The sequence below is a fragment of the Dysidea avara genome, chromosome 10 (assembly GCF_963678975.1).
Source record: "Dysidea avara chromosome 10, odDysAvar1.4, whole genome shotgun sequence".
In the NCBI taxonomy this organism is placed as follows: Eukaryota; Metazoa; Porifera; class Demospongiae; order Dictyoceratida; family Dysideidae; genus Dysidea; species Dysidea avara.
The window spans coordinates 11,552,102-11,566,805 of record NC_089281.1 but is presented as its reverse complement, the minus strand read 5'-3'; the positions used below and the strand labels follow the sequence as shown (position 1 = coordinate 11,566,805).

The 14,704-nt window shown below is 38.7% G+C and overlaps 2 protein-coding genes across 3 annotated transcripts in view; one reads left to right on the top strand and one right to left on the bottom strand.

The window, feature by feature from the left end:
- The window catches only part of LOC136269374 (ribosomal oxygenase 1-like), a 3,209-nt gene extending 342 nt beyond the window's left edge, over positions 1–2,867 (bottom strand). The window contains exons 1-14 of the mRNA XM_066064927.1: positions 2,703–2,867; positions 2,151–2,602; positions 1,998–2,097; positions 1,739–1,852; positions 1,580–1,686; positions 1,257–1,364; positions 1,173–1,207; positions 1,023–1,117; positions 887–970; positions 734–838; positions 589–681; positions 486–534; positions 309–432; positions 154–256 (exon numbers count right to left, since the gene is read on the bottom strand). Of these exons, the coding sequence (XP_065920999.1) occupies positions 154–256; positions 309–432; positions 486–534; positions 589–681; positions 734–838; positions 887–970; positions 1,023–1,117; positions 1,173–1,207; positions 1,257–1,364; positions 1,580–1,686; positions 1,739–1,852; positions 1,998–2,097; positions 2,151–2,602; positions 2,703–2,801 (1,668 nt within the window). The 5' untranslated portion in view covers positions 2,802–2,867. The remainder of the gene's footprint in view (positions 1–153; positions 257–308; positions 433–485; positions 535–588; positions 682–733; positions 839–886; positions 971–1,022; positions 1,118–1,172; positions 1,208–1,256; positions 1,365–1,579; positions 1,687–1,738; positions 1,853–1,997; positions 2,098–2,150; positions 2,603–2,702) is intronic.
- Positions 2,844–14,704, top strand: LOC136269372 (cilia- and flagella-associated protein 69-like). Of its 2 annotated transcripts, none has more exons than XM_066064923.1 (33): positions 2,844–2,934; positions 3,177–3,262; positions 3,309–3,374; positions 3,481–3,590; positions 3,639–3,715; positions 3,765–3,863; positions 4,176–4,249; positions 4,336–4,408; positions 4,552–4,633; positions 4,688–4,748; positions 4,870–4,904; positions 4,959–5,027; positions 5,120–5,180; positions 5,277–5,325; positions 5,377–5,423; positions 5,479–5,556; positions 5,612–5,719; positions 6,985–7,090; positions 7,150–7,314; positions 7,364–7,476; positions 7,552–7,673; positions 7,900–7,981; positions 8,040–8,105; positions 12,531–12,657; positions 13,298–13,435; positions 13,487–13,566; positions 13,780–13,914; positions 13,965–14,027; positions 14,083–14,169; positions 14,224–14,288; positions 14,347–14,389; positions 14,446–14,553; positions 14,609–14,704. In XM_066064923.1, the coding sequence occupies exons 2-33, from the start codon at positions 3,188–3,190 to the stop codon at positions 14,609–14,611; spliced, it is 2,667 nt and encodes an 888-aa protein (XP_065920995.1). In that variant the 5' UTR covers positions 2,844–2,934; positions 3,177–3,187; the 3' UTR covers positions 14,612–14,704. The 2 variants fall into 2 exon arrangements, with proteins under 2 accessions (XP_065920995.1, XP_065920996.1); XM_066064924.1 differs by having other exon boundaries at positions 2,845–2,929.

The window sequence follows — 14,704 nt, the reverse complement described above, 5'->3', positions numbered from 1 at the left end:
ATAAAATTCTAAAAGCTGTAGTTTAATACATTTACAACAAGCACCTCCCATATTAAACTCATAGAAAAAAGTTACTATATATGTAGAAAACAAACAGTACACACCTAGTGTAACTTTCTAAACCCCCTGCCTTATTTACTATACAGCTCTTACTTCTTCATCCAGGTCAAGACAGAGCGGTTCCTTCTCATGGTAGATCCTGGAATTTTCTGTGGTGTAGTACACACCAAAGCCAGCATCAGGTTCAGTAATTACCCTAATAGAACAGTCACCCAAAACTCAGTGCCTTATAGTCTCTCCCCACTGACCTTGCTATCCCATGCCTGAGAAGTTTAATCTGAGTTGACAATTTAAACTTTTTACTGCCAACTGATTTATTTAAATTCTGATCCCACCGGGCTCCAGAACCCCAAATACCACACATTTTCTCTTCTATATGTACAAAACACACAATATAACCCATAAAACATTTTGGTGCAACTAACTTTCTGTCAAACACGGTGGCAAACAGTCATGCATGTACTTTGCAGCCATCTGCAACAGTAGAGAGAATAATACAGGAAGTTATTAGGTAGTAGTGGGTCAAACCTGATCAGCGACTTCGTCAACTGGTATGTACCCTAATAACTTGTTCATCAAGCTAGCCAGCTTCTTGCCAAACTGGCTCCGTTTGGTCTCATTCTAAACAAGCACATTACTAATTCAGTTCTCTTATGAAGCAAAATCAGCTTACATCAGTAGAGTGTACAGTTCCCATGTAGTTCATATAATCTAATGGCAGTGACTCCCTAAATTCTTTGTCTTGCTCCACAGCAATTGATAGTGCCATTGGTACTAGCTTTAAAAACACTTGGATTAACAGTAAGTGAGTAATAACAGCTCAAACCTTCTCTAGTAGATCACCCCAGGAGTTTCGCTGGGCAGCAGAGATAGTGACATGAAGTGAGTGTGTGTCTGGTAAGCTTTGTGCCTGAAACACAACCCACAATCACATCTAACACAGGTGATAATGTTGTACGTACTTGATGGATGGTTCCCCTTGGGAAGTACAACATATCACCTGCCTCAAGAGTAATGTCCAGTATTGGGTCACTGATTTCTTCCTGATGAAAATTTCCTACAATACAATTTACAAACACTGCAATTACAAAATTGCATTGTTCATAACATACCACTAGAGAATCTTGGTAATATTTCTTTATCATTTCTGTAAAGAGGGATATGTATTACTATGCTAAGCACTTAACGGTCTATACCGTGGGAAGTACAACTTCCAATTCTTCTTCCCTTCCAGTTGGAGTACAAATGCTTCAATATCGTCATAATGTGGGGCAAACCCCTGAGACCCAGGGGGAGTCAGATACCTGTAGCAAAGTAACATCTATTGGACACAAAGTTGTTACAGCAAAAACAATTTTGAAGTACACCTTAGGGTGTACTTGACATGGTCAATTTAAATGAAGTACACTGTAGCCTTATCAATGAGGTTATAGAGATAAAACATTTTAACTGTGCTTGAATTGGTCACTACAACGAGGTACCTCAGAGGCATTTTAATTAAAAAAAGATAACCACTTACACATTGGCTCCCACACATGAGCCAAAATATTCTTGCAGTGTTGAATTTAGTTTCCACATTGACTGAGAGAAGGTCTGAGGGTTCAGAAGCCGCACTGAATATCCTTTCTAAATACCACAAAATTTAAGAATACCATGATGGTTAGCACTATATATATACCTGGTAGAAATCCCACACAGTGCTAGCATGGGCTCGTCCCTCTGGATTGTAAGTCTCTTTTTTACCATTTTGATATTTGGTGATATCTATGTTCATTGAAAACTCCAAACAGTTCTGAAAATGGCAAACACAAATAATCATACAGTAGTAAATGTTACATACACACATACAAACTGGCATGCATACTACACCACACTACAAAAAATACACACACAACACAACACAACACACATGCACTCTACACAGACAAATTAAGTACTTCTCGTAAAATGCGGTCAAACTCAGCACAACTAAACAACCCATCATTATAATATGGTCTATGTCGCTTCAGCAGTAAGGGCTTCCTCTCCCATAGCTCTCTAAATATATCACAAAACTCAATACTGAAATACTTTATAGTACAAGCCAGTACCTCACAAACTTATCACTCTGTACAGGGTAGATCAACCATTTTAACAACATGCTGGCTGCTTCTCTACTATCAGGATATTGATCAATATCAAATGCTTCCATAAAAGGAGTTCTAGACTTCCAACACTGTTCTAATATACCAGAAGATTGCCGCTCCTCCTCAGACAGCTCTGCAAAATCTGTTTGCACAACATTTTCTGAAGTGGTTGAAGTTTTCTTATCAGAAGTTCCATTCAGTCTTCTTTTTTTCTTGATTCCACGATTGTTTTTTTGATGAAGCAGTTTCCGTTTTAGTCCAATCTTATGCTTTAGTACTGGAGAGTAGGCAAGATCATGTAGTTTAATGGAGAAGTTCTTAAATCTTGTTCTAGTCTTGCCAGCACCGGCCATATTCTCTTTATCTTGTACACTAACCCTGATACTATTAACACCATCAAGTCCATTCTGTACTAACTGTGGAACAATGAAACAACAGTTGAAATCAGAGTGCCTTTATTAGAAAAATAATGGGTGTGTACCGGTAACATGAGAATAATGCATAATGTGAGGTTACCCTTTCTTGTTCTGATTCTTTCTCTGTCAGTTTCTCATTCTCCTCCTTGTTGCGCTGGTAGACCGAAAAAGCTGAAAAGTTCTGAGGCAATGCCGCCATGTGCACTCGCAAAGTTTATAGGGTGTAACGCGTGGTTTGCGCGTGGTAAAGTACCTGTTCTAATTAACGCACACCACGTTTCCTGGGTAACAAGAAAATGTAACAATGAACCGTTCCAGTCACTAAATGTAAGGTTAGTGTAGTGTGTTGTGGTTTTAAATTTACCCGGTCTACAATATTGGCAGGCATATGAACTAATTTAAGGCGGTCAGTAATTCCCTTTGATTTCGTAGCGGGACTGGGCTTAGGTGCTACGTTAATATCTTTTACATTGTATTAAATTTCTATCCACCTTGATATCTGTCCCTGTGTGCAGCACTGTAAAGTCATAATGAAATCAAATAAGTGTTTTACTGAGCCATTCTGTGTCCACAGAGTCTACAATAATGGCTACTCCACTGGTGGACAAGCCGGTCATGACTGCACAACGTGCAGTAGGGTTGATGACTCATAGGCATTCAGTGAGTGTCCCTCAACACTACTCTGTTGATGTACCATATTGTACAGGAGGGAATGGTGGAACGACATGTGAAGGCTTTGAAGTCTCTAGCCAACAGCAATAAACAAGGATTTGTATCCTATAATTTAAACAATCTGAAACTCAAAAAATAAAAATAAAATCATGTAGCTATAGATACTTTTGCTATGCTTTTGGTATGGTTCTTAACTGCTCTGTTAGTTATTAAGTGACTTGTCTGAACTGTGTAGACTGTTCATGTTATGTTCAGAGAGGTTATCAGTTTATCCTGAATATGAAGTACCAGTGTGTAGGCTAGTGAAATTATGCAGGTATCTAGCATACATTGAGCAACTGTATGTATTATTGAAATCACTCAGGTTGCCCTTCTTGATGCAACGAGCCTCAGATGAAAACTCATTTGCTCCATCAGTCATTCAACTAATGTCATGTTTAGGTGAGTATGCATGTATTATGATAAAGTGTTGAGATTTGTTTTCTGTAAGGTAAACTACTGGAAGTAGGTACCCCTTCTATTCAGATTCAAGTGGCAGAATCCGTTGCAGTGTTTTTTACTGACCCTGGTGGACAGCTGGTCTCTGAAGGTAAATAGTTTGTAGTATTACCACTATATAGCTGTGTAGTTATAGTACTGTAACACTTGCTTCTTGTACCAACAATATTTTGAATGCTGTTGCAATATGCCTCGGATTTCGTCTAAATGTATTTTCATTATAGCGAAATCTGGTCTACAGGCAAAACAGCTTATTTCTTTCCTACAGTGAAGCATTTTGTGTGCTATATTTAAAGTCATACACAGGACTACATTGTTTGCAGAGTTTGTATGGTTTTACTGCAATGAGTACAGCTGTAGTGCTGATCTGAATGATTGCTGGTACATTTTCATCATCATGTAGATCTGCAGTTAACCAAGCTATCCTACAATGCTGCCATTGTGGAGAGAAGTGGAGTGGCTGGAAAGATCATGCAAGTTAGTAGTAGGGAATACTGACCCGCTATGGAGGCAATTGCAGTAGTTGATAGTCAAAGCTTTTGTGTCTATGTATAACTTTGTAGATATTTGGAGTTACTGAAGATGTCAATGTTAGAAATTCTATTCTGAATACCCTCCACATCTTGTCCAGTACTGGTACGTGTTACACACGTGTTACACACGTATGACACACACTGTGTGCATTTGCACCTGTGCTGATACACACAATACACGCACACACACACACACACGCACACACACAAGATGATAAGGTCTCTATGTTATCATGTTTATTGCAGTGACCAATTGTAACTGCATGCTGGCAGAGGATGGAGCTAGAGTGGTGTGTGAAGCACTAGCCAATGGTAGCTCATCTCACAAGTAAGAAGCCTTACACTAGCAAATAGTATAGATATGTGTATAATGTATGCACAGACAAGTAGCAATCACTATAGAACTGTTATGGAACTTACTGGAGAACGGCTCTAAAATACAGGTGTGTGTGTGTGTGTGTGTGTGTGTGTGTGCGCACACGCACGTGTGCATGTGCGTGCATGCGAGTGTGTGTGAGTGAATGAACACGTACACAGTGGTGATCTTTAGTTGATTTTGCATAGGGTGCCAGTCAGTTGAGCAGTTTAGAATGTATGAGGTGAGAATTGAATTAAGTTTCCCTACTTTGATTATATTATACTCCTATTTTTAGGATACTAAGAAGTGTGTTTTGTGATTTAATGGTAAATGGTTCTGCTGGTCTTCATGTGAGACAACTAAGGTGATTATCAGTATGAGGAGAATAGTCGAAGACTGAATCCTTTGCAAAACTAATGAAGTACTGTACATTATTTGTGGGGTTGTATTCTTTAGGAATGACATGTTAGTGATTTGTAATATAATAGCAGCTAATTGTCCTGATGCTCCTTTTGTGGTAAGTGTGAATTTAGTCAAATAATTTACTGAGTGTTCTAATAGAGTAATACACGTACACAGTATCATTACTGATCCTATTGTTACATGCTTGTAGGAGAGTGAATTTCTAAAGGATTTGTGCATCTTTGCTACACATCCAGAAGGTTAGTACCACTAGTGGATGCTTCTGTTATGCTATTGACTTGTTTTTATAGTCAGCAGAGCTGGTATAGATATTTTAAAAACCATCAAACTAACACAAGTGAGTAGTAGTGTGTGTGTTTGTACTTGTGTGTACATCTCATGTACACACTCAGGAACATGAGGATTTTGAACTGAAGAAACTTTTTATGTGTCTTCTAGTTACGTTTAGTTCTGATCCATCAGCCCTCAGGGTTTGTTGGTTTAATGGTAGCAATAGTCATAACAGTGTGTTATATTATTGTGAAGGTATTGTCAGAGTGTATGGCACTACTTGGGCTGTTCTCATATGTAATACCCAATGATAAAGCTGGACCAGACTGGACAGCAGCACAATTTGAAGAGCTGCAACTGCTGGTATGTGTTGGATAAGAATATACATTGTGTGTGTGCGTGTGTGTGTTGTGTGGTCATACCAATATGATTTGCTGAACTGAATATTGTGTCATATGTGACCTGGTCTGCGAAAAGGGGTCTTATAGCCTTTTCAAATGCATGTACTTTGCAACCTGTAACTTGACTTGTGAATGTGTTATCACCTGAACTTTGGTCATCTTATACCCCTAACATAGCACTATAGCTTGGTGTAATGTGAAGGTGATAGGTTGAAAACATGAGGAGTTATGATTAGTCAAACCTGACAATTTGGAAAGGCTATAAGACCCCTTTTCACAGACCGGGTCACATATGTTGACCTCTGCAACATGTTTTGTAGCAAGTAAGGCATACGTATGTAACAAATTTTGGAATGAGAGTGGTGTTTCATAGCCCTCTTGTATTTGCCCCTGTCATCCACAAAGCCCATACTTGATGCAGTCTCCCACCTTTATTAACTAGTGTGTTGAGACAATTACACTTTATCTGTTCTTTCTTAGACCAGTGATTCCCTGCCTGCACTCTATTCAAGGGTTGACTTAAGGGGTACTTGTGGTGCTAATTTTTTTCAGTGTGCTAGCTAGGTACCTAACAGTGCATTTACAATAGAATGATAAAGGGATAAGGATACCAGGAAAAGTTTTCTAAAAGCTAGTGAGGGGTGGTCAACCGATATTTTAGAGTTACACTTAAAATAAATAATCTAATTACCGAATAACCAAAAGGATTTCATCAAATTCAAAGACCAGCATTTGTGAACTGGAATTAAACATCTTTTTCTTGACCAGTGAAATTTAAAGATATAACAGTACTACACCATCTAGGGGATGCTGCAACACATCTAATTGTACCTTTTTTTACTGTCTTCACAAAGGACGACAAAAATGATGTGACCACTTTAAGCCTTCCACTTGTATATTAAAATTTAGTACTAGCCCTTGTGAAGCCTAGATCCACTGCACATAGCTCCCAAGGCCACTAGGGCTGCTAACAGTTGGATAATGTCTGTATCCCATTCCCAAGTGACTAGTTGATGTGTCCAGCACCTCCATATTTTCTAGTTTACCACCTACCTGAATTGCAAGAGGATCTGTATTTTCTGGAGTATGTAAAAGTGGATAAAGTTACATATGGGTTGACTGTTTTCACCTTTCCTACCACATTAATTGTTTTGTAGCTATTAGCTAACAAATATAGATAATTGATCATTCTGTGCATGTTCTATTAGAGTTTTATTGTTTGTACAGGCACTATCCTCCTTGTGTACTCTTGCCCCATTACGGATAGAGGACTACACAGTGTGCCAGGGGAATACTAGACTATTGATATTACTGGAATGGTGTATTAGGCATGGTAAGTGACTTGGTGTAAATTGTTCATTGATATTCTAGTTTTGTTTTCTGTGCCCCCAGGAGATTTTGGTGGTCATGGGAACAGTTTCCATGGTGATAATGGTCGTGGTAACAGAATGTCACAGTTGAGATATGTGTTGCGACTCTTACTGAGCATGTGCACATCAGGAAATGACATCATTCGACAAGACCTTGCTGATCAAGGAGCTATATCTTTGTTCATAAGTTAGTGTGGTATGTACACTTAAGCTACATGTGATATGGTATTGTACAGGTTTGTTGACCTCCCAGTTGAGTCAAGATGGGGACAATTCTGTTCTTATTGAGATGAAAACTGACACTGTTATCATCTTGTCTTCACTATGTGAGCATGATCTGCATAGGAAGGTAGTGTGTGTGTTTGTGCATTTTTGTGTTACTAACATATACATATACATGTACAATACCTATTCATCATTTCAGGAGCTGTTCTGCAGTTCTGGTGGTATCCAGGCCATTCTACCCTACCTAAGAATGGACATCAAAAAGTTCAGCTGTGGACTTGGTCACCATCGATTGCTCTTGTCAGCAGTTGATTGCATATGGTAACTGTAAATCATTTGTTGTACATTAATGAAAAAGGTTTATTAGTAGTTAAGGGGATTTATCTTGTCAACAAATAAGGATCGTTTCCTTGGATAAATTCTGTGTTCTTACAGTTAATTCAGCAAGAAATTGCTAAACCTTCCTTGCCAATTTTGTATTAAATCCACTGTTGTATAATATTTGGATGATAGCTAAGTTCACATTGTCCCATTAATCCCTACACAGGTGTGCTATTGTGGGTAGCAGTTTAGCTGAGGAAATTCTACTAGAAAATGAGGGAATATTCTTGTTGTTAGATTTGTTAGAGGTAAACTGTTTGTCTGACATGACTGATAATTTGATATAATATGTCACATATCACACAGTGTTGTCCAGATAATATGAAGAATCAAGTGTTAGGGGTGATCACTGATCTGTCTGAGAATCCCAAGGTGTGTGTGTGTGTGTGTGCATGCGTGTGCGTGTGCGTGCGTGCATGTGTGTGAGGCACATAGCCAGCATCGACCTAGTAATCGAAAAGTTCCAGGTTTGATGCCTAGTTTTGGTGTTGTTGTTGTTTTGAGCAAGGAACTTTACTCACATTGCTCCCGTCTACAGAGCTGTTTAGATGGGAACCTGGTGACCTGGTGTCAACTGTGGGAAGCAGCCCACCCAACTGCAACATCAATAGGTACCTGGTGTTTACTGGGGAAGCAAATGCCCAACTGTCCTTGTCTCGCATAGTGGGTGAAGGCCTAGGTGGGACTTTGGGTGCCCACACCTTTGCTGGTCCACCGGGTAGGCATGACCGTGCTAGTATGGCAGCTGAAAGCTTTGCTTTAGTGTTTATGTGTGCTCAGAAACTGTAGTCTTCATAGGGGCTCAGATTCAAAAACAGTGCACCACATCCTTGGTTTTCCAAGCCTCAGTTATCTTGATTATCCGAATGCAAAAGTGGCTGTTCGATTAGAATATTTGTGTTTTTTTTTGTAAATGTATGTAATAACTGGCTAAAAACTCAGTTGTAAAATAATTATGGAGAAATAAGTTGATATCCATACAAAAGCAGCCAAGCTGTGAAAAAATGGTGCAGCTTTAAAATGCCTGGGTGAAAAAAAGTTGTGAAATCAAAGGTGGTGGCCAAGAAATGGCTGCAATGATGTTAAATTTTAACAATGCACACAGCCATTATTAAAATTATTAAATTTATTAGCAATAGCATCATTGCAGCCATTCCTTGGCTGCCACCTTTGATTTCACAACCTTTTCGCCCAGGCTTTTTATGGCTGCACCATTTTTTCACAGCTTGGCTGTTTTGTGTGGACTTCACTTCTTTTTGCATTTTATAAGGCCCCAAAACCAGCCTATGGCTGACTTTGGGGTTGTTTTTACCTCACATTTCTTTTTTCTATACAGACACAATGTTGTTTATTGAAGACTGACTTATAAATGTATTTTATTGCATGATTTACTTCAATATTTGGTAATATTATTGTAATACTCTAATAAAGTGCACATTTTTTTGAGGACTTCTAATAGAACATACATAGAATGTTCTGGAACAATCTATTACTTCTATTGGTAGATCTATGAAATTACAAACTTTTATTTATAAACTGCAGAAGTTATGTGAGGTGATCAGCCAATGGTTCAGTGGTTAAGGATGCAGGAGTTAGGTATGGAGGTCCTTGGTTTGAACTCTGGTAAGTTTTTTTAGACATTTTTTGTGCACTTTTTTTTGCCCTGGGTGACTGCTCTATTAGAGTATCTCAATCATGCAATTGTACACTTGTTTTTGCTTTATTGGGGTGAGCCTGAGTGAGCCCCACACTAGCAAGAGTTTTGGTGTGATCGTTCATGCTCAAATAAAGCACGGTTAACTTACGTGTATTGCTGCGTCAATTACACATCTACGTGCTAGATTTCTGTGCTGTATTCTATATTACAGTGAACCAGCAAACTATTGTGCAATGAAATTACACTGACGCTTCTATTTATCTTTGGTGCTATCAACCATCATGCATAAAATTACAGTATGGATTACTGGTGCTCTTGGTGCTATCAACCATGACACGGAAAGTATGTTGGTGCTATCAACCATAACACGTGCTACTGATGTAGAAGAGAGCTATACAGAGAGCAGAGAGACCAAGAAATTCCAGACTCGGGTAGCAGATGAGAGTTGATGTAGGCATCATGACCGAGTTGAACATATGTGGCAGAGTGTGCTGCCCTCACACAACAAGAAAGAGTAGCTGTTTTGCAAACAAGAAATCACTACCACGCTCACAGAGCACTCCATCACCTCCATCAATTTGCAGTCCTTCACCACCATCATGGAGTCATCTACACTGTACCCTCCATCACCACTATCACTAAACACTCCATCACTTCCACCAATATAATCTTCATAAACATCACTAAAATAATAATCCTTCATGGTTTGTACCAATTTACTCTGTCACTCCTTCAGTGCCACAGTGAACATACAATTCATCTATCACTCCACCATCATCTCTAAAGCTTACATTTAGAACTAATAGCTACAATTCAAGTAATTACATGAGACATTTTGTTGTTTCAGTCATTAAATTATGTACAATTACAATCAAAATATTTATCTTATCAAAATGACATGGTGGCACAAAAATTCATAGCCTCAACCTTAACCTCTTCTCAGGCAGGCATGATTGAACACACAGCAGTACAAGCATCACATGCAACAGTTCAAGAGAGTTTCTCATTAACACAGTTGACCCCTTGACCCATCCCTATACAAAACGCAGACACAATACAAACACAAAAAGGTAATTACAAGGCTACACAGCAAAAAATTACTAAATTAGTAGTTAAAGCAACCTATTGTTAGATACAATCATAAACCTGCAAAATCATGCTTATGGTAAAAAAAAAATATTTGACACCAATGATTAAAGAAATAGCTTCTTCAACACTTGTGACTTCACAGACAGTACCGTCTTTAGCATTCACAGTTGCTATAGTGGATGTGTGTGCCAATCACAAGTACTATGCTCATTTAGGCTCTCCCCACGATGCTGTTAACATCTGTCTAGTAACTTTATAGCTGTAACTCTATTGCTATTTAAACTATCACTGCTATGATGATCAGCCTATGTACACATTAATTTTCAAGTTATTTCCATATTCAGTTTACCCTGTAGCTGTGACATAAGTTTAATTTTTTCCATGAATAAACGTTCATATCTCTGTGGATATCCATCAGACTCACAGCAAACTTGTTATGTGAATTCACCTTTATACGCTCTTCATTTGTGTCAAAGATTGAGGCAATCAAATTGCATGTTTACGTTTTATAGCAATTTTTGCAAAGTGTGCTAAATAAATTGAAGCCCCATAGCCCCCTGTATGGCATAAGAAGAAAAAAACGAAGAAATTAAATTGAATTTTGAATGTCCATATCTCGCAATTGGCTGTTGCAAATTTAATCAAATTTGCTGTGTGGCCTTACCCTACCTGGAGATAGCTATAATGAAAAAATGGTGCGGTTTTGAGAAGGGGCCATGGAGCTATGCATGCATGAGAAAAGCTGTTTTCTTTCTTCTTGTCAATATACTCACAATGTGGCATGCCGGTTTTCTTGGCCGCACAACACACTACTGTGTGTCTTAAATATTGTAGTTGAAATGCTTCATATTATATGGTGGGCTCTCAGTTATTTGAGCAACTTTGTTTCTACACAAAAGTATTCAGATAAATACATCTGTTTGGATTGCTAACTCAACCTATTGATTTACAGTGCTCCCTTGATTATCTGAAAACTTTGTTATCCAAACAGTAGAAATAACTGCTCTATTAGAGAATTTTTGTCTACGATGTATGTTTTATTAGAGTATTTGAACAGGGCTGTATATAAATAAATGGGCTTTGATTATCCAAACTTTTTGATTATCTGAAGATGTCTTGGTCCCAAGGAAATGAGGGAGCACTGTATATACAGAGTACAGTTTGATTTTAGGCTATATACAATCAATAAAAGCTTTTTTTGGGCACAGGATTAAGTGTTTCTACATTTCTGTAGGGCTAATGGCTATACAGCATTTAAACTTAGTAAGAAATAATTTCGTACATCTGTCCATGGAAATTGAACATTCAATGTGTTTATATATGTTAGAAGTGCTCAGAAAAAAATGTGCGCACTATTAGAGTACTATAAAACATGTTTTTCAAATAGACAGGCTATAATATACACAAGAGTCACATAATCAAGATAGTCTAATAGAGCAGTTGGCTTTACTGCAATTTGTTGTCATGCCTACCAGCTTTACCACTTATACAAACTAGTTGAATTTTCCAGGTAACTATCAAGGTATAAACCTTCAGTATAATGGAAATCTGTTTAAGTATCAATGAGTTATCACATGAAAACCAACCATACTTACATGTACCAAGTCCATTTAGAACAGTTAATATATACATGACACTTAGGAATTTCAAGAGTCTTTTATCTACGTAGCTCTTCTGTTTATCCGTAAGAAGAAAATATAGATAAAAGCCAACCATAGCTATAATCCAAAATGTCCAAGCTGTGAAAAAGGATCTGACCTTCCAAAAATAGGCTAGTACGAAAAATTTGTGTTATCAAAGGTAGCAGCCAAGAAATATATTACGTCAATTAATTTGTAATGTTACAAATTTAATGACAGTATAATATCATTGTACATATCCATGCTCTACAAACTTACAACAATAAAAAGGGAAAATATAATTAATCATTCAATTAGAATTTCTCGGTTTTCAGCCTTGTTCCTTAAATACAAAAGTTGCATTAACTGATAGGGCTTCAGCCCCCTGATACCTGTACATATGTGTATTACATACCCCACTGATCCTAATAGACAATACAACATGTTACTCAATGGCAAGGGAAGAAATGTGGTAATCCATGGTGTCTGATTGCCAAACTGTGGAGGGAGGAAGAAGAGGACATGCAAGTGCCAAGGGAGTATATGAACACTCTGGCAGGTATGTAGTGTGTAGTGTATACGTAAGTAATATGCACCCCTCTGAGAAACGTGTGTGTGTGCGTACATGCGTGCGTGTGTGTGTGTGTGGGGGAGGGGGAGCATAGCCAATTGGTTAGGGCATCAGCCTGGTAATTAAAAGGTTCCAGGTTTGATTCACAGCAGGGCCACTTTGGTGTTGTTGTTTCCTTGAGCAAGAAACTTTACTCACATTGCTCCAGTCTACTCAACTGTTAAAATGGGGACCTGGTGGCCTGGTGCCAACTGGGGAAACAGCCCACCTAGCTGTAACATCAATGGGTACCTGGTATAAACTGGGGAACCAAATGCTCAACTGTCCATGTCTCATATAGCTGTTGAAGGTCCAGGTAGGACTTCTGATGCCTACACCTTCATCTGTAAGACATGGTACAGCCTCCTGTAGGTTACTAGTCCCGCCCCAGGAGGGCATGCCTGCGCTGACTCCTAGCACCTGAGTAGCGCACAGGTGCCCCAGTGCTGACCACTGGGAAGCGTGACCATATAGCGGCAGCTGAAGGCTTTGCTTTTGCTTTGCTTTTGCATGCGTGTGTGCGTGTGTGTACATACGTGCAAGTGTGCATGTATGTACATGTGTAATGCACATATTTATTACCTATCAGAGACATCTCTACCTCTGATGGGTGTACAACAAGCATCAGAAGGGACCACACCTCAGCCTAGCTGTCTACCTTCACCAGCCATCAATGATGTCTCTGACAACCTTAGGGCCAAACTCTACATCCTGTGTAACAGAATAGGTAACTACACTTTTATCCTCCCTAACTAACCACACTACCTTACTTATATAGGGTTTCAGTCCTACCCAGCAGACCTATCAACTGAAGACAAGATCAGTTTATGTATTGCAGAAAAATACCTTGATTTCAAGGTGAGCATCATTGGAACTTCTTTATAATTAAAATGGACACTTTGGGGCCTAGTGTAGTGAATGTAGGTAGTTCAGACAAGCAGTCCTTTTTCAAATGTATGGAAGTTTTGGGAAACCCATTATTATTATTTTTGTTGTTTAATGGACCTTTACTTTTGGGGTCAGTAAATTCCAGTACATAGCACTAATTGTAAACACTTGTGAATGCTATAGGAAGGAGAAGCTTGGTATGAAGTGGCTGGAGAGCTGGCACAAGAGGGCACCAGGCCCATCACACCAGATCAGGAGTGTCTACAGGAGATACTGCAGATCACTGAACGAAAGGCAGAAGAAGTGTTAAAGAAACAAGTGCTATAATATTCTGGAGTATAGCATGTCTATTATTTGTTCTGTTACAGCATGAGCTGATTGAACAACAGCAGGAGACAGATCTTGTTGAGGAGCAAGAATATTATGCTCAGGTGTGGTATGTCTGTGTTCTTCACTATCTGTCACCAAAAATGTCACAATTTGTAGATCCATGAATATCATCAAACGGAAAACAGAGCTAGGACAAATTTCCAACAGCTACTGATACGTACATCAAACTATGAAGCCCTCAGAGTAAAACACAGACTACACACATAAATACAGTATAATACACTTCATTTTATATAGGCTGCCAAAGAAGAGCAAGAAACTGCCATTGAGGCTACCAGAACCAACAGTATGGTGAGAGTAGGGTAAGAAATACGCAGCAACCATTGCATAGGTGCTTCACAACTTTATTGCCATTTGTAGTGAACGATTCCACACTACTACAATTCCCAGTCTCAACACCACTGTATGTTACTAGATACAGTAACACATCATGTGATGTGATTATGTGATACACTGCAGGCCTTCTCTGGTCGTCATCTCACGGTGGAGACCACACCCATCAAATTCACCACTACCTCCAACAAGTACAAACAACCAAAACAGCCAGCTGAATTGGAAGTGACTAATGTAAGCTGTTACATTTCATAATTTTACTGCACTAATCAGATGTCTCATTTTGTAGTAAAAAGACAACAAACGTTAACAGCAATCCACTCAATTTAAGTGTACACATGTAACAGACTTTTTAAAAAGAAAATCACTAATGTTTGCCAATCAA